At 50.3% G+C, this 19,798-nt stretch overlaps 1 protein-coding gene across 5 annotated transcripts in view; it reads right to left on the bottom strand.

The window, feature by feature from the left end:
• The window catches only part of KCNT1 (potassium sodium-activated channel subfamily T member 1), a 370,149-nt gene that overhangs the window by 27,301 nt on the left and 323,050 nt on the right, over positions 1-19,798 (bottom strand). For all 5 annotated transcript variants that reach the window (XM_069748033.1, XM_069748032.1, XM_069748037.1 and 2 more), the window contains 6 exons: positions 11,057-11,206; positions 10,480-10,709; positions 7,682-7,898; positions 5,820-5,925; positions 2,799-2,971; positions 2,390-2,461 (listed from right to left, as the gene is read on the bottom strand). In XM_069748033.1, the coding sequence (XP_069604134.1) occupies positions 2,390-2,461; positions 2,799-2,971; positions 5,820-5,925; positions 7,682-7,898; positions 10,480-10,709; positions 11,057-11,206 (948 nt within the window). The remainder of the gene's footprint in view (positions 1-2,389; positions 2,462-2,798; positions 2,972-5,819; positions 5,926-7,681; positions 7,899-10,479; positions 10,710-11,056; positions 11,207-19,798) is intronic.

Here is a 19,798-nt window from a genome sequence, read left to right as displayed (position 1 = left end):
GTTTTCATTGGCTGTAAGCCATAATCATCAACATTAACCGAAATAAACACTCTTGATATAGATCACTCTGTTTGTAATGACTCTATATGATATATGATCTTTTTGTACTGAAGAACTGAAATAAACTTTTTGATGATATTCTAATCTGTATATATGGTGTGTGTGTGTATATATCTATCCATATATCTATATCTATCTATAGATCGAAACATATACCGTATATATATATATATATATATATATATATATATATATATATATATATATATATATACACTGCTCAAAAAAATAAAGGGAACACTTAAACAACAGAATATAACTCCAAGTAAAACAAACTTCTGGGAAATCAAACTGTCCACTTAGGAAGCAACACTGTTTGACAATCAATTTCACCTGCTGTTGTGCAAATGGAATAGACAACAAATGGAAATTATTGACAACTATCAAGACACACCCAATAAAGGATGGGGACCACAGACCACATCTCAGTACCAATGCTTTCTGGCTGATATTTTGGTCACTTTTGAATGTTGGTTGTGCTTTCACACTCGTGGTAGTATGAGACGGACTCTACAACCCACTCAAGTGGCTCAGGTAGTGCAGCCCATCCAGAATGGCACATCAATGTGAGCTGTGGCAAGAAGGTTTGCTGTGTCTGTCAGCATAGTGTCCAGAGGCTGGAGGCGCTACCAGGAGACAGGCCAGTACACCAAGAGACGTGGAGGGGCCGTAGGAGGGAAACACACAGCAGCAGGACCGCTACCTCAGCCTTTGTGCAAGGAGGAACAGGAGGAGCACTACCAGAGCCCTGCAAAATGACCTCCAGCAGGCCACAAATGTGCATGTGTCTGCACAAACGGTTAGAAACCGACTCCATGAGGATGGTCTGAGTGCCCGACGTCCACAGATGGGGGTTGTGCTCACAGCCCAACATCATGCAGGACGCTTGGCATTTGCCACAGAATACCAGGATTGGCAAATTCGCCACTGGCGCCCTGTGCTCTTCACAGATGAAAGCAGATTCACACTGAGCACATATGACAGATGTGACAGAGTCTGGAGACACCAAGGAGAGCGATCTGCAGCCTGCAACATCCTTCAGCATGACCAGTTTGGCAGTGGGTCAGTAATGGGGTGGCATTTCTCTGGAGGGCCGCACAGCCCTCCATGTGCTCGCCAGAGGTAGCCTGACTGCCATTGGGTACCAAGATGAGATCCTCAGACCCCTTGTGAGACCATATGCTGGTGTGGTTGGCCCTGGGTTCCTCCTAATGCAGGACAATGCCAGACCTCATGTGGCTGGAGTGTGTCAGCAGTTCCTGCAAGATGAAGGCATTGAAGCTATGGACTGGCCCGCCCGTTCCCCAGACCTGAATCCGATTGAACACATCTAGGACATCATGTCTCGCACCATCCACCAACGTCACGTTGCACCACAGACTGTCCAGGAGTTGGCAGATGCTTTAGTCCATGTCTGGGAGGAGATCCCTCAGGAGACCATTCTCCACCTCATCAGGAGCATGCCCAGGCATTGTAGGGAGGTCATACAGGCACGTGGAGGCCACACATGCTACTGAGCATCATTTCCTCGTCTTGAGGCATTTCCATTGAAGTTGGATCAGCCTGTATCTTCATTTTCCACTTTGATTTTGAGCATCATTCCAACTCCAGACCTCCGTGGGATATTAGTTGTGATTTACGTTGATAATTTTTAGGTTTTATTTTTCTCGACACATTCCACTATGTAATGTGATATTCAGTGATATCTAGGATGTGGGATTTTAGTGTTCCCTTTATTTTTTTGAGTAGTGTATAATGTCGCTATAATTTTTTAGGTCACGCTATACAGGTTGCGTATAATTTTCTTAGTAACAAAGAAAGTTTACAACCAAAATATACACAACCTGTATAACGTGGCATAACATTTTTTTTTCCCAGTGACTTAAACAATATTATTTCATTATTAGCTTGTATATACCATACCTAAAAAAAATACATAAAACAAAAAGTCTGTAAGTAAATAAAAAAAGCAATTATTTAAAAAAAATGTATTTTACAAATTTTAGTTTTACAGATTTTTTTTTTTAAATTCTCTAATGAAATTTATATTACTGTAATTAGTATTTTCTGGCTGTACTAAAGGAGATCGCTCTTTTGCTTTACCATTATAGATTGTCATCTGTTTAAGGCAGCATATAAGGGGGTTAAACAACAGATCAGTGGCTTTTCTGATCTCGGTGGTCAGAGCATGATTGTGGCACTGTCATTGCGGGTCCCGTGTAATTAGAGCTCCTCAATAGTATGGACTCCTCCTTAAGCCATAACCTGGTGGGCTTGTCAGGGTTTTTTTTTAAATCAAAATTTCAGCAATTTTATAAAACAAACCTACTTATCTATAAAGCCGACCATGAAGTAGACCATTGGAAAGCAGCAAATTGCCTCTAGGAAGTGATTGTCCGGCCTGTCCAACAACAAAGAAGAGGGACGATGGTCATTGGTTTACATACATAGGATAATGTTATCGATGATGTGTGCTATCTTTGATCAAATGGTCAACATGATGACTGTGGGTGTGATTCCTCGCAACAGCACTCCGCGTGGTCAGGTGTGGTACTACAAGAAAAACTTGCAAAATGATGTTAATTAGGATATAAGTCCATCTCTATTTCTGCATCCTGAGACCTAATTATCGATTTGGGAACGTATATAAGATTTCCCTATTCTGAATATCATGAGATTCCTATACGTTGGTGATGAACGGTCTACAACATTCGTATCTCCGTATAGAAATCACGTACGGGTTATCCAGCAGCAGAACAATGGGGTTGAGCTCCTTTCGAGATCTGTAGTACGCTCTCAGAGGGACGATAAAATTGTAAAGCCCGTTCCCTGCAGTCTCGGCAGATACAATGATGAGCTTGTTCTTAAAGCCGTAGGCTTTGGCATCTTCAAAACTGTTGTGTTTGCAGCCCTGTGTGGAGACAGAAATGACATCCACTGGAGAAAACTGTCAGTAAATCCCCCCGGGGAACAAACAAACCCCTCATCGTGCAGAACATTCCTCACTCGTCAGGTAATAATATGACAAGTGCAAGGGATGTTATAATCCTCAGGACAGACAAGTTCTCACAAACATGGAGAAAAGTTCTCAAAGTGCTGACTCCACGGCAGGAGACACCGCACATTGACAAGAAGCCGATCAAATAGAGCAATGCCATCATCAATCACACGGTAGAGACATAAAGCGGACCTGTTACTTCTCACAAAACCTGTAATCATGGTCTCGCTGCCCTCATTCCCTACAGGCAGCTGGAACTGCACGCAGTGCACCTGCCAGTATTATATGTCCAGGAACTGCCTCAAATGTGACATCTATTCTAATTGGATAGTTCCCTTTATCATCCTGACAGCACAATAGGTGCCGGAAGTTATTCTTCCCTTTATCCCACCAAGCACTTCTTCTGCCATGGCCTAATGGTTTGTCTACCCTCAACTGAAAGCCCAATACTCTGTGAGGTCTGTATGCAATTTGACAGACAGGAAAGATGGAACAGAGAGATACAATGACACGTCCTTACACCCCTCCTGTATAGAGACAATGACATGCCCCTGCGTCCTACAGAAAGACAATGCCCCCTCTCATTTCCTGTAGAGACAAAGACCCATCCCTACTTTCACTAGAGATACAAAAACCCGTCCACATTTACTGTATAGCGGCAAAGCCCCGCCTGCACTTTCTGTATAGAGACACAGACCCGCCCCACTTCCTGTATAGACAAAGCCCCGCCCCACTTCCTGTATAGACAAAGACCCGCCCCACTTCCTGTATAGACAAAGACCCGCCCCACTTTCTGTATAGACAAAGCCCCGCCTACACTTCCTGTAGAGTCAAAACCCCCCCGCCATTCCTGTATAGAGGAAAAGACTCGCCCCACTTTCTGTAAAGAGAAAGACTCGCCCCCTCTTATTGTACAAGAATAAAGACCGCCCCACTTCCTGTAGAGAGAAAAACCTGCCCCCTTTTCATGTAGGAGGACAAAGTCCCACCCCACTTCCTGTATAGAGACAAAGATCTGCTCCCTCTTCCTGTAGAAGAATGACTGCCCCACTTACTGTAGAGACAAAGACCCACTCCCTCTTCCTGTAGAGAGGAAAAGACCCGCCCCACTTTCTGTATAGAGACAAAGACCTGCCCCTCTTCCTGTAGAGGACTGCCCTACTTCCTGTAGAGAGACAGAGACCCGCCCCTTTTCATATAGAGAGGCAAAGACCCGCCCCCACTTCCTGTAGAGGGGAAAAGACCCGCCCCACTTTCTGTAGAGAGACAGAGACCCGCCCCTTTTCATATAGAGAGGCAAAGACCCGCCCCCACTTCCTGTAGAGGGGAAAAGACCCGCCCCACTTCCTGTAGAGAGACAGAGACCCGCCCCTTTTCATATAGAGAGGCAAAGACCCGCCCCCACTTCCTGTAGAGGGGAAAAGACCCACCCCACTTCCTGTAGAGAGACAGAGACCCGCCCCTTTTTATATAGAGGCAAAGACCCGCCCCCACTTCCTGTAGAGGGGAAAAGACCTGCCCCACTTTCTGTATAGAGACAAAGACCCGCCCCTCTTCCTGTAGAGGACTACCCCACTTCCTGTAGAGACAGAGACCCACCCCTTTTCATATAGAGAGGCAAAGACCCGCCCCCACTTCCTGTAGAGGGGAAAAGACCCACCCCACTTCCTGTAGAGAGACAGAGACCCGCCCCTTTTCATATAGAGGCAAAGACCCGCCCCCACTTCCTGTAGAGGGGAAAAGACCCGCCCCACTTTCTGTATAGAGACAAAGACCCGCCCCTCTTCCTGTAGAGGACTACCCCACTTCCTGTAGAGACAGAGACCCACCCCTTTTCATATAGAGAGGCAAAGACCCGCCCCCACTTCCTGTAGAGGGGAAAAGACCCACCCCACTTTCTGTATAGAGACAAAGACCCACCCCTCTTCCTGTAGAGGACTACCCCACTTCCTGTAGAGAGACAGAGACCCGCCCCTTTTCATATAGAGAGGCAAAGACCCGCCCCCACTTCCTGTAGAGGGGAAAAGACCCGCCCCACTTCCTGTAGAGAGACAGAGACCCGCCCCTTTTCATATAGAGAGGCAAAGACCTGCCCCCACTTCCTGTAGAGGGGAAAAGACCTGCCCCACTTTCTGTATAGAGACAAAGACCTGCCCCCTCTTCCTGTAGAATAAAGACTCGCCCACTTCCTGTAGAGACACAAAGACCTGCCCCCAGCTCTTCTAATCCCGCTGGTTCCTGCTGCAGATGGACTGCATTTGACAACAGGCAGTGGACAGGAAAGAGGACGAGAGAGACACCTAGTGGCCAGCACGGTGAAGTGATTTTTTTTTAGGAAAGTTAACAATTTTAAAATAAAGTGATTTGCAGATTATATGATACATGGACAATCTAGCAAATTAAATTATGTTGTCTATAAGTACATGGACCATTTAAAAAGGGACATTACTTAAAATTATGTTTTAAAAAGGTATTGTCCACTTCTGAAGAATGCCCTCCCATATGTCGAGCCCTGAGCTGTGCGTTTTCACTATAACTGGAGAAAAAGTGCTAGCCCTCAATCAGGTTTAGAAAAAGAATAAAATAATCTGTGTTTTATTCCTTCACCCAATAGTGTAGTGAAGTCTAACCTGTGGTGGTGCCGCAGCTGCTGCAGAACTACAGCTCCCAGCATGCCCCAAGAGAAAATGTTTTTTCTCTGGCTATTACAAAACCTACAGGTCTCAGCATGCAAACACTATATGGGAAAAATGTGGGTCACCTTGTCCAGGCGGAGGCAGCAGAAGGCAGCTTTGGAGGGTAGAAGATGGCACAGGGTTGGGGAGCTTCCTATATAGGGAGAATTCGGGGGGTAGCCTTTGACGTATCTACAAAAGCGAAGCACATTAATGAGAGGTTCTGGAATACAGTATTAGAACATTACTACTGTTAGTATCGCAGTTGTCCACACGGGGGCACTATTGTATCTGGAGAATTACACGCTGCCGGCCCCTATGTTATAGCATTGTAATCGCATGTTCCCACCGCAAGAAAAAAATTATTCATCAGCGCTTCTTCCTATGCAAATGTGCCGGTATATGAAATATACATGCAAGAGAAGAAAGCCGGGGGAGGGGAGCGCGGCTGCTGGGATGCTTCTCCCAGAGGAAAACTTTCTCTTCTCCTTGTTCCTGTAGGAAATAAGGTTTCTCCAGTCATTCAGAAAATGATTATATTGTAATATACAAAACATGTATAGGCCTGTGCTGCATCCGAAATGCTCGACAAGACCCCCAACATGGCCCCCATCACACAGTATACAACGATCGGCCATAGGTGAAGCGTATAAGGTGGATTAGGTGCGGGTAATGGCGCCAGTTGGGGTGAGGATATATTGGGCAGGAATTGGTCTATGGGACTGTGATGACTGGGTCAAAGCATCTTCAAAATGGCAGGCGTTCCCAGTATGTGGCGGGTCACATGGGGTGTTTATGGTATATGGCGGGTCACATGGGGTGTTTATGGTATATGGCGGGTTGCATGGGGGTGTTTTTGGTACATGGTGGGTCACATGGGGGTGTTTTCGGTATATGGCGGGTCACATGGGGGTGTTTTTGGTATATGGCGGGTCACATGGGGGTGTTTTCGGTATATGGCGGGTCACATGGGGGTGTTTTTGGTATATGGTGGGTCACATGGGGGTGTTTTCGGTATATGGCGGGTCACATGGGGGTGTTTTCGGTATATGGCGGGTCACATGGGGGTGTTTTCGGTATATGGCGGGTCACATGGGGGTGTTTTCGGTATGTGGCAGGTCACATGGGGGTGTTTATGGTATATGGTGGGTCACATGGGGTGTTTTTGGTATATGGCGGGTCACATGGGGTGTTTATGGTATATGGTGGGTCACATGGGGTGTTTATGGTATATGGCGGGTTGCATAGGGGGGTGTTTATGGTATATGGCGGGTTGCATGGGGGGGTGTTTTTGGTATATGGCGGGTTGCATGGGGGGGTGTTTATGGTATATGGCGGGTTGCATGGGGGGGTGTTTTCGGTATATGGTGGGTCACATGGGGGTGTTTTCGGTATATGGCGGGTCACATGGGGGTGTTTTTGGTATATGGCGGGTTGCATGGGGGTGTTTTCGGTATATGGCGGGTCACATGGGGGTGTTTCTGGTATATGGCGGGTCACATGGGGGTGTTTTGGTATATGGCGGGTTGCATGGGGATGTTTTCGGTATATGGCGGGTCACATGGGGCTGTTTTCGGTATATAGCGGGTCACATGGGGGTGTTTTTGGTATATGGCGGGTCATATGGGGGTGTTTTTGGTATATGGCGGGTTGCATGGGGGTGTTTTCGGTATATGGCGGGTCACATGGGGGTGTTTTTGGTATATGGCGGGTCACATGGGGGTGTTTTCGGTATATGGCGGGATGCATGGGGGGTGTTTTTGGTATATGGCGGGTTGCATGGGGGTGTTTTCGGTATATAGCGGGTCACATGGGGGTGTTTCTGGTATATGGCGGGTCGCATGGGGGTGGGGGGGTGTTTTCAGTGTAGACTAAAATCGTCAGTATTCTCCAGGGGCTTCCCTGCTCTGCCGGGAGACATCTCCCATTATACAGGTCTCATACGTACTCCAGGACAGGGAGGCCTTCATCATCAGACTGGGTCATCTCATCCTCGGACTGGTCGCTGAGCAGGTCACACGGTAACACCGTACTACTGTCTGCAATTTCCAGAACTGGCGCAATACTGGGTCTCCGGGTGCCGGAACCATTTTCGGAAGGAAGTGTCAATTTGCTACTGTTAATCGGCCGACATTCTGTGTTCTGTAGATCCATGGCTACTGTACCTTTAAAAGAAAGATGGCAAGAGTGAATAGAGCAGAGAGCTAAGTGTAAAGATGGCGTATTGGGGTACAGCCCAGCTTTTCCAGGGTCCTGAATGGCAGGCATACACTGCAGTATTAAACGTGTACCCAAAATGAAGGACGTCTAGGTCTGTGATTGCGGGTCTATGCCCGCCACTCGCCCTCCTTTACACCCCCTGTAAGGCCTCTGTGTCCGGGGAGATGACTTAATCACTTATTATTGTAAATTACTTTTTAAATAAAAGAAGCAGCGACTCGGAGCCGAGGAAACGGAGAATCTCATTTATGAGGAATACTCGGAGGAAAACTAAAGCCACGGTGAAGAGCCTGAGCTGTTCTCACCCTGCGATCATCGTACCTGTGTCTCAGCATGCCCATCATGTCAGTAAGTACAGCGGGGCGCCGGAGCAGCCAATAAGAGGGCAGCTTTCACCTCTGCTTGTTTATACAGGTAATTTATGCGCAATTATAACCAAGTTCCCGGCGCTCCACCACAGCCAGGCTGCCCCGCCACGTCCACCACAACCAGGCCGCCCCGCCACATCCACCACAGCAAGGCCGCCCCGCCATGTCCACCACAGCCAGGCCGCCCCGCCACATCCGCCACAGCCAGGCCGCCCAGCCACGTCCACCACAGCCAGGCCGCCCCGCCACAGCCAGGCTGCCCCGCCACGTCCACCACAGCCAGGCCGCCCCACGTCTACCACAGCCAGGCCACCCCGCCACGTCCACCACAGCCAGGCCACCCCGCCACGTCCACCACAGCCAGGCCACCCACGCCACGTCCACCACAGCCAGGCCGCCCCGCCACAGCCAGGCCGCCCCACCACATCCAACCTGTAAGCCCTGCCACGTTTGCCACAGCCAGGCTGCCCCGCCACATCCACCACAGCCAGGCCGCCCCACCACGTCCACCACAGCCAGGCCACCTCGCCACGTCCACCACAGCCAGGCCATCCCGCCACATCCGCCACAGCCAGGCTGCCCCACCACGTCCAACCCGTCAGCCCTGCCACATTTGCCACAGCCAGGCCGCCCCGCCACGTCCAACCCGTCAGCCCTGCCACATTTGCCACAGCCAGGCCGCCCCGACACGTCCACCACAGCCAGGCCGCACCACACATCCACCACAGTTAGGCCGCCCCGCCACGTCCAACCAGTGAGCCCTGCCACATCTGCCACAGCCAGGACGCTCCATCACATCCGCCACAGCCAGGCTGCCCCGCTAAGTCTAGCCAGGTTCTGACGGTCTGCATACCTGGCAGTGCTATTACTCTGTGCACTGAACCCGCTTGGCCTGAGAAGTTGGCAGTGAGCTGTATGTGGCGAGCACTGAATATGGGGGCACTGCAGCTCTCATCAAATTGTCCCTGAGACTCCCTGGTAGAGAATGAAGCTCCTTGGGCCTCCATCCTGTCAGACAGGTGTTTGGCTCCGATTGATGCTTGTGTCGGGGTTCTCCAGATGCAAATGTGTAAAGTGTGTTACCGTAATTTGACGTGACTAGAGCCTAATAGTGGCACTGTATATTGGGGTACCTAGGAAGTCACTGTTATGGAGACACTGACTGGTAGCATTTCAGCAAATTATGAATGGGCCCCAACTCTAAGGGCCCCCAGCAGTTGCAGGGTACACCTGCCCCTTACCAGTTGTCACTTATGACATGGGACCTCCGGCCTGAGCCCACCACCATCTCCCAGTGCCCCTCATACTCTATTGTTATTGTGCAGGATACGCTCTTGTCTCACAATATATTGTGTGTTCTCCGCCCACAGACTCCAGAGGAGCGGGATCTCCACTCAGAGCAATCACCACACGTCCTCCATTGTCAGCGACGTCTGTCTCTATAGGAAACGCCATTCTGGAAGCGAACGACGATTCATCACAGGAAGAAAAGGACTTCACACATCAAATGGAGGCCAATCATACACGGAACTGCAGAACAGTGAGTGCAGCTCTGGGGTATAATACAGAATGTAACTCAGGATCAGTAATGTAATGTATGTACACAGTGACTGCACCAGCAGAATAGTGAGTGCAGCTCTGGGGTATAATACAGGAGGTAACTCAGGATCAGCAATGTAATGTATGTACACAGTGACTGCACCAGCAGAATAGTGAGTGCAGCTCTGGAGTATAATACAGGATGTAACTCCGGATCAGTAATGTAATGTATGTACATGTGACTGCACCAGCAGAATAGTGAGTGCAGCTCTGGAGTATAATACAGGATGTAACTCCGGATCAGTACAGCATCAGTAATGTAATGTATGTACATAGTGACTGCACCAGCAGAATAGTGAGTGCAGCTCTGGAGTATTATACAGGATGTAACTCAGGATCAGTACAGCATCAGTAATGTAATGTCTGTACACAGTGACTGTACCAGCAGAATAGTGAGTGCAGCTCTGGAGTATAATACAGGAGGTAACTCAGGATCAGTAATGTAATGTATGTACACAGTGACTGCACCAGCGGAAGAGTGAGTTCAGCTCTGGAGTATAATACAGGATGTAACTCAGGATCAGTACAGGATCAGTAATTCTGCTCTGCAGGCACTCACCCATGCTGGCGATGATACTATGCACTGGCAGCCGGGACGGTTCTCCACATATCCCTCTCCCTTTCCGTTTCTGTTTCTCTTCTTGTTTGAAGATAAATGCAGAATTCTCCTCCTTGGTGATATTAATATAGAAGCAGGTGTCTGAGCTGGCCATGATGTGCCGCGGTCCGGGGTTTAGTGATATACTTTTATTGTCCTCTCGCCTTACACCTATCAAGCACACCCCATACCTATTAAGCAAATGGAAAATATTGGAATAAGAACCAATGCAAGGAAGTGAAATACCTATCACCGTAGTGCTTACTGGCATTAAAGGAGCTCTTCCCCCCATCTCTGCATTTTTACAAATAGCGCCACCCTTGTACATGGACTGTTTTGGGTATTGCACTCAAGGGATTATAGGAGAGCAGCACTATCAGACAATACCAGTAGCCAAGAAGGGCAAAAGAAACCATCAAACCGTTTTTCTAATCTCAGAGGACCCTTCTATTCCAGACTCTGCTTCTCTTTGGTGATGCCATAACATGGGTGAATCTGTACCAATCTTATCATTATAATGAAAGATAAACGTCCTTACTTCTTATGGGCATGGAAAGCTGCATATGTGAAACTCTTTCCTGCGTACTCCATGAAGAACTTGCTGTCTCCCATGCGGATATGATAGACTTCGTTGCCCGAGCATCGGCCATACATTCTCTGCCATTGTTCCGGGGACTGCTGGCCTTCCCTAAATGTGCAGATGGCCGGGAGGAAAAACTTCATCATATACTCATTTTATTACAGTAGTAGAGCACAATTGGGCGTCTGCTAGATTCAACGATGTATAAAGAAACTGGAAATCTCTGTAGGGGCCCAAAGGGTGCTCAGCCAAATGTTAGTAACTGATATAATTATGATTAGGGGGAGCGCAATGCATACAGATTATACAGCCACCACTAGAGGGAGCTCACTGCATATAGATTTGTACAGTCACCACTAGAGGGAGCTCACTACATACAGATTATACAGCTACCACTAGAGGGAGCTCACTACATACAGATTATACAGCTACCACTAGGGGGAGCTCACTGCATATAGATTTGTACAGTCACCACTAGAGGGAGCTCACTACATACAGATTATACAGCTACCACTAGAGGGAGCTCACTGCATATAGATTTGTACAGTCACCACTAGAGGGAGCTCAGTACATACAGATTCATACAGATACCAATACGGGAAGCTGACGGCATACAGAGCTATACAGCCACCACTAGTGGGAACTCACTATATACAGATGTATACATCCACCACTAGGGGGAGTTCACTTATATAGCGCCATTAATTCCATGGCGCTTTACAGACATTATTGACCCTGTCCCCAATGAGGTTCACAGTCTAGATTCACTATCAGTATGTGTTTGGAGTGTGGGAAGAAACCAGAGAACCCAGAGGAAACGCACACAATCACTGGGAGAACATACAAACTCCTGGCTGCTGTTGTCCATGGTTAGCAATGCTGCAAGACTGCATAGCTAACCACTAAGCCACCGTACAGATTTATACAGTCACCACTAGGGGGAGTTCACTACACACAAAATTATGCAGCCACCACTAGAGGGAGCTCACTGCATATAGAGTTATACAGCCATCACTAGGGGACACTCACTACTTGCAGATTTCTACAGTCATCACTAGGAACCTGTAGTCTGTGCAGGAAGGTGCTGTTCTGTTTGCTCCAGGAGAGTCACCAGTTTGTCACCCAGGAATTCCCCCCCTCTCTGACCCAGGAAAGAGAGGGGTGTATTGGATGGACTGTGGGGCTGAGTCCCCGTCTCCCACCCCTCGGTCTAAGCCGGCGAGGGGTGGGAGCTCATTGCTACCGGCAAAGAGGGTCACCAGATCCGGTAAGGCCCAAAACATGGAGGAGCCCAGGAATACCCAGGAGGGCTGCAAAGCCCCTAAGGCTGAGGTGAGTGCCACTGCGGTGTCTCCTCCCGGAGGGGAGCGGAGTACTCGCAGAGGTGCAGCGGCGGCGGTGCCAAAGGATTGGGGCACTAGGGCTGCATGGGAGACGGTTACCAGCTATGGCTCCCACGTCCACACGTAACTTGGGGAGTATGAGCAGGCTGGGAAGACCCTGAGGAGGCTCCTGCAGGAGATGAAGGAGGTGAGGCAAGCTGCAGACAGAGCCTCCTGCACAGAGAAGTCTGCCCTAAGGGTACCGTCACACTATACCATTTCGATCGCTATGACGGTATGATTCGTGACGTTCCAGCGATATCGTTACGATATCGCTGTGTCTGACACGCAGCAGCGATCAGGGATCCTGCTGAGAATCGTACGTCGTAGCAGATCGTTTAGAACTTTCTTTCATCGCTGGATCTCCCGCTGTCATCGCTAGATCGGTGTGTGTGACACCGATCTAGCGATGCAATCCAGCGATGCGTTCGCTTGTAACCAGGGTAAACATCGGGTTACTAAGCGCAGGGCCGCGCTTAGTAACCCGATGTTTACCCTGGTTACAAGCGTAAAACTAAAAAAAAAAAAACAGCACATACTTACATTCTGGTGTCCGTCAGGTCCCTTGCCGTCTGCTTCCCGCACTGTGACTGCCGGCCGTAAAGTGAAAGCAGAGCACAGCGGCTGTGCTTTCACTTTCACTTTACGGCCAGCAGTCAGTGAGTGCGGGAAGCAGACGGCAAGGGACCTGACAGACACCAGAATGTAAGTATGTGCTGTTTTTTTTTTTTTAGTTTTACGCTTGTAACCAGGGTAAACAAAGCGGTCCTGCGCTTAGTTACCCGATGTTTACCCTGGTCTGTGTGACAGCTCCCCAGCGACCACACTACGATTTACCTACGATCACGGCCAGGTCATATCGCTGGTCGTGATCGTAGGTAAATCGTATAGTGTGACGGTACCCTAACAGCCAGGATATCCAGCCTGGGGATCTGCATTGAGGGCATGGAAGCCCGGAGAGCGGTGATATTGGACAACAGCGGTCCTTTCCGGGAAAAGCTGGAAAATGAGGACCGATTCCACAGCATAGCTGCTGCAAAGGAGCCAGAGGGGTCTCGGCGTCCGACCCAGGTGGACCATGAGCAGATGGAGGAGGCGCTGTACCCACCTGGGGGCTTGGTAAGTAATCTCCAGACCACACACAGCGGGATAAATCCAGTGCAGGTCCCACTCCCATCAGACAATAGTATTTCAGAGGATGATGGGGGTGATGCGTATGATAGCGGCAGCGATAACAGCAGTAGTGGGGGTTGCCTCGTCTTGCAGCAGATCCGTCAGCTAGAGTCCCCAGTAAATTATACCCACCTGAAGTTTGGAGATGAGGTCTGCGAGGACGAGGCAACCAGGAGGGGGAAAAAGAAACGGAAAAAAAGGAAGAAAACATCGGAGGAGAGGTTGGTGTTTGTCCCCCTTCCTGGGACCCCCCGGTCCCACTGTGTAGAGCCCGCTACCCACCCCGGCCCGGGACCTGCACCCGCTGACGCTCGTGGGTATCTTGCCGGTGGTCACCGCTCCCCGCAGTGTTGGCGGTGCGCTGTCAGCCGGGGCCGCATCATCAGCGGCGTGTGCTGTGGTGTCGGGGTCCCCCACATGCAGATCCGATGCTGGGTCAAAGTCCAGGACCCCGGCACCGGTTATCATCTCGGGTGCAGCTGTAATGGCTGCGGTAATGCTGGCCCGGATCGCACCCTCACCGGAGGGGGTCGCACCACCGGGGTCCTCTGCATGTGTGTCACCTGTATCTGTGGGAGACCCAGCGGTTGAGTGCACACAGGAGCGTGGAGATGCTCTGCAGAAAAGGCTGGAGCAACGGTCTGCAGCTGCCAGAACATGCTCTGCTGAAAAGCAGGGTGTGGTAATTAAACCCTGCAGTATCCCTCTTAAAGGGGCAGCTGCACTGCAAATAACAACAACCCCAGCAGAAAGCAGTAAAAAAAAAAAATGCAAACAAAAATGTAAATAAGAATGGAAGTGGTGCAAGTGGTGTGAATAGTGTCTGTGATAATGGTGACGGGCGGTTTCTGCTGGAGGTATGGTTGGTGTGAATGGTGCCAGTGCGGGGACTTCTACTAGTGAAAATGGTGAGGTTGAGGTACGTGAGGTGGAGATGGTTGACTGTGAGGTTGAGGGTTCAGGGAATATAGGGGCTGGTCCATCGTCCCCCTCACCTGCAGGCACCATTAGTTATGCTGCTGCTGCCGGTGAGGTTCTACAGGGGTCTTCCTCATCTCAGGACCCAGGGAATGAAGCTTTTCGCCGCTGTTTCCTGGAGGCCCTCAAAAAAAAAGGGGAGCGAACGATCAATGTAGAGGGAAGAGAGGTGGCATTGTCCTACTGGCTAGACAAGTTTGGTCTAGCTGCCTTCCAAGAGAAAAGGGGGGGGGGGGGGGAGACCATGTAGTCCCTCCCGACAGCCGGGCAGGGGTCTCCAGGAGAAATGTGGTTCATCTTTGCTGGAGGGGCGATGAGGCGTGTCCATCCAGGACAAATGTGGTGAAGCTCCTCATGAAGATGGACTTCAGAGCTATTGACATCTTTGCTCTGATACATCCTTTTGGGACCTCCACCTTTGATATCAGCTTTTTGGTCGAATTATGAGCTGGTAAAAGAGGAGCCCGGCTGGCGAGGGTTTGCCGTGGAAGCAATTTCTCGCCAAAGTGGGCCAAAGAAAGTGACCGTTTTAACATGTAATGAGTCTCTTTCTGGCGTTGACATAATGACCTGGTTGAGCCGGTACGGCAAGGTTGTGGAGGTCTCCAAGAAGAACCGGAACGATTTTGCTGTCTGGTCAGGAGGCTGGACCTTCATGGTAAAGTTGAAGCGTTCAGGTGGCACTGTCACCCACATCCCTTCCTCGGCTTTCCTGGGAAGGGATTGGATTCTGGTCTTCTACCAGGGGCAGCCGAAGATCTGCCACAGGTGCGGTGATCCTCGCCACTTCAGCGCGGGCTGCAAGGTGCAGAAATGTGCCTTGTGTGGTGAGGTGGGTCACCTTGCCGCATCCTGTGGTGTCATTCGATGTCACCTGTGTGGTGATCTAGGTCACCCATTCAGCCGCTGCCCTCATTCCTTCTCTAATGCCATGTCCAGCCGGGCGGAGGGGAGCCGCGAGGAAGTTCCTGGCGGTGCAACTTCTGCAGAGGTTGGAGGTGGTAGCGGGGGAGGAGCTGAGGGGCCAATGAGGAATGGCAGGGCTAGGGGCCCCTCTTAACAGCGGAGGCAGGCAAGGCGTCAGGAGGGCAGGGGGCAGGACGAGACTCGGGACACTGGGGTAATGAGGAGATCAGACAGATGGAGAATGAGGAAGTGGCTGATCTCTCAGATGCCTCTCAATATGAAAGTTTTGATGAGGTTGGAGGGGAACAGCCAAAAGAAATGGGTGACAATGGTACCAAGAGTGCCAAGAGTAAATAAAAAAAAAAGAAGAAAAAAGGTGGAAAATCTTCTTGCCTGACCAAGGTGCCTAAGGAAGGTCCCACTGACTCCCCTCTGATCCCCCTCTCCAACCGGTTCCAAGCCCTTGACGATCCTGCTGAGACGGGAGTCGGGGGTGAGGTTCCGGAGGTAACATCGGGAGGGCCTTTGGGTGGCGGGGGAGTCCCTTCTCTGGAGGGTGTGTCTTCCTCGGGAGGTGGGGACGACCCTAGGTCCGGAGATGAGAAAGAGGTGGGAGGGATGGATACCTCTGTCTCTCTGAAAAGAAGAGGGGGGGCTTCATCGTCCGGAGATGAGCGGGCTAAGAAAAAGGGTGGGGTGAAGAAAAAGGCCATCTAACTCGATCACTCATGATGGCGGCACCCACCCCGTTGACTCTAGCGACCATTAATGTCGCTAGTATAAAGTCTGATGCGGCTAGATTTACGGCCTATGATTTTCTCACCCGATTTGAGGCTGAAATTTTGTTTTTTCAGGAGACCAGGCTTACGGATATGGGGACCATACGCAAGGTGAAGAGCAAGTGGAGGTGCGGGTCTTCATACTGGTCTCTTGCGGCCGAGCCGTGTAGCGGGGTGGCAGTCCTTTTTAAGACTGCATCGGTTGATTGCCGGAGAGTTATCGAGGTAGAAATGGGGAGGTGCCTGGTCTTAGACATCTTCATAAGGGGACAGGAGCTTCGGCTCATTAACATCTATGGTCCGCAGTCAAAGTGGGACCGTAAATATCTCTTCCTGAAGATTAAGCCCTATCTTTTTACGAGTCGGCAGGTGGTCTTTGGAGGTGACTTTAACAGTCACAAGGCTTCGTTATAGGGGAGGCTCCATTGACCGGCTGGCTTATGATAGTAATACTCTTAATAGCATAGCTAGTGACGCTCGCCTGGTGGATGTCCACATCCGGCACACCCCAGGTCACTGTGGTTTCACCTTTCATAGAGGTAATTGTAGGTCTAGGATACACAGGGTTTTTTTAAAGGAGGAAGCCATCTCTTCAGCAGTGTCCGTTGTTGAGGTGGAGTTCTCCGATCACTGTCTGATTTCTTTTTCTCTGAATGTTTCAGAAACCCCTCGGATGGGAAGGGGACTATGGAAGCTGAATTCGTCCCTCTTGGAAGAAGCAGAGATAAGACAATCCTTTGAGGACTTTCTTCAGAGCCAGGTACCGCTTTTGGATCTCTGTAGCGATAAGTCAGAGTGGTGGGAGATGTTCAAGGATTGGGTTGCGAGTTTCTTCTGCCAGCTCTCGAGCCTCAGGAGCCTGAGCAGGTACCGCCTGTGTCAGGAACTGAGGAGGAAACTTGAACATCTCGTCTCGGCTGGAGGTGACCGTGAGGAGATCTCCAGAGTGAAGTCTTTACTCAAGAGGTGTCAGTACGATAGGCACACATCTTTGGTTTTTGAGAGGGATTTCGGGAGGTACCGCTCGCCTGACCCCTACAGAAACTGTAAGATGTCAGTGAGTTGTAAAGTGGTGACAGGTTTGGTCGACGATACGGGTTCCCTGAAAAGATCCAAATCAGGGATCCTGGAGGTGATCAGATCTTTCTACTCACACCTCTTGGGGAAGAGTGATCTGGATCGGAACGTTATGTCGGCTTTCCTGGTCGAGGCCATCCCTGAGCCAGGGGATGACCCCTCGCTTCACGTTTTGATAGAACCAATCAGGGAAGAGGAAGTGCGACTGGCCATTGATGGGCATCGGCCTAAGAAATCGCCAGGTCCGGATGGCTTAACATCCGAGTTTTATAAGACCTTTAGGGACTCCTTGGTCCCTCTCTTGACTGAGTTGTTTAACGAGTGTCTCTCCTCGGGTGCTCTTTCCCGGTCAATGAGGCAGTCTGCCCTGATTATCCTGTCAAAGGGTAAGGACCCGTCCCGTATTGAGAATTGGCATCCCATAGCGCTTCTCAATACGGACCGGAAGGTTCTGGCAAAGGTGCTGTTCAAACGGCTGGTGAAGTTTGCACCCCGGCTCCTTTCGGGGGCCCAGCACTGCTCTGTTCCAGGCCGCAGTACGTTTAGTGCTGTGCTCAGTGTCCGAGAGGCAGTGGAGCAGGGCAGGTCAGGTCACTGGAAGGGGTACTTCATGTTCTCATTCACTTTATGCAGTTAATAGCCCACTGTGTCTGTACTGCTACATACTTAGGCAGTTAACTGGTTCATGCAGCTTCACATGAACACCCGAGCCTTACACTATGGCCGGTCCGAAAAACTAAAGCAATTGTTACCATCCACCTCTCGTGTCTCCCCTTTTCCTCATAGTTTGTAAGCTTGCGAGCAGGGCCCTCATTCCTCCTGGTATCTGTTTTGAACTGTATTTCTGTTATGCTGTAATGTCTATTGTCTGTACAAGTCCCCTCTATAATTTGTAAAGAGCTGCGGAATATGTTGGCGCTATATAAATAAAAATTATTATTATTACTTGCTGTCCTTAGACCAGGCGAAGGCTTTTGATCGGGTTAACCATGAGTACCTCTGGTCCGTCCTTCTGAGGTACGGTCTGCCTGGGGGGTTTGTAAATTGGCTAAAGATCTTGTACGCAGGGGCAGAGACTTTCCCGCTCGTGAATGGTTGGTCTGGCCACCCTTTTGAGGTTGGGTCTGGGGTCCGCCTGGGCTGTCCATTGAGCCCGCTGTTATACGTGTTCGCGATAGATCCACTTTTAAGGAGGATTGAGCGTGGGCCGTTGGCGGGAGTCAGGATGGGCCAGGTGGCCCCGGAAGCAACTCTGAGGGTGGTAGCGTATGCCGATGACGTCCCCTATTCGTGTCCTCGGGTGAGGAGGCGGAGTGGGTCATGTCTAAGGTTGATCGCTACTCGGAGGCTTCTGGGTCCAGAATTAATCAGGAAAAGTGTGAGAGTCTCTGGCTGGGAGGGGGAGACCCTAGTTTTGGTCTCCCGGACACTCTTCCAGAGCCCCAGGCATAGGCTAAAATCCTAGGCATCGAATTTGGCCCTGGGGACTACCCCCAGCAAAATTGGGAGGGCAGACTTAAGATCGCCGCCCAGAAGGTGGACCAATGGAAGGGTTGGTCTTTGACCCTGAGGGAAAGGGTTAGCCTGGTTAAGGGTTTTTTGCTACCCTTGTTAATATACCTGGGCAGCGTCTGTATGTTGCCAGAGCCGCTCTGGACACGGGTCTACAGCCTGTTTTTCCAGATGTTATGGGGAAATAGGCTGAACCTAATCAAGCGGGAGGTCACATATCACACAAGGAGACTAGGAGGGTTGGGTATGGTCAACCCAGTGGTGTTTCTAATAAACACTTTTGTCAAGACTAAGATCGCCAACCTCTGGTCTGAGAGGGCTCCTCCATGGGTATTCTCCTGCAGGGGATGGCTTCGGCCCTTCTTCCAGGAATGGGAGACAGGAGGGCAAGTGAAGGACCTGCGCACACCGCACGGGCATCTCCCGGCTTACGCTACCCCGGTTCTAAAGGTGATCCGCCGGTGGAGTCTGGGAATGTGGGAGATCAGGACCATGTCGAGGAGATTCCTTGACAGGAGGGTACTGTTGACCCATTTCCAGAAGCCTCTGGTGCTCAAAGATTGCCCAAGTCGGGATCTGGAGGGTGGGCCGAGGTTATTGAATTCTACACGGGTCCCCTTGAAGTTTTGGGACTTGGCTTGGCGCTGCTTCCATGGGAAACTGTACGTAAGGGACAACCTGAAGTGTAGGAACTCCGATGATCGGGGTTGTCCCCGTGAGGGGTGTTGCGACACGCTGGAAAGCATGGAGCACTTCCTCCTTCAGTGTCCTTTTAATACAGGGGTCTACAACAGGGTGGGTGCTTCCATAGGCTGGCCTCGGCTGGCACACCTTTCCTATGCGGAGTGGGCGTATGGGGCATTCGGATTCCTGGGTGGCCGAGATCGGGGCAC

The sequence above is a fragment of the Ranitomeya imitator genome, chromosome 2 (assembly GCF_032444005.1).
Source record: "Ranitomeya imitator isolate aRanImi1 chromosome 2, aRanImi1.pri, whole genome shotgun sequence".
NCBI lineage: Eukaryota > Metazoa > Chordata > Amphibia > Anura > Dendrobatidae > Ranitomeya > Ranitomeya imitator.
The sequence above is the reverse complement of the archived record's forward strand: the minus strand, read 5'-3'. Positions and strand labels throughout refer to the sequence as shown.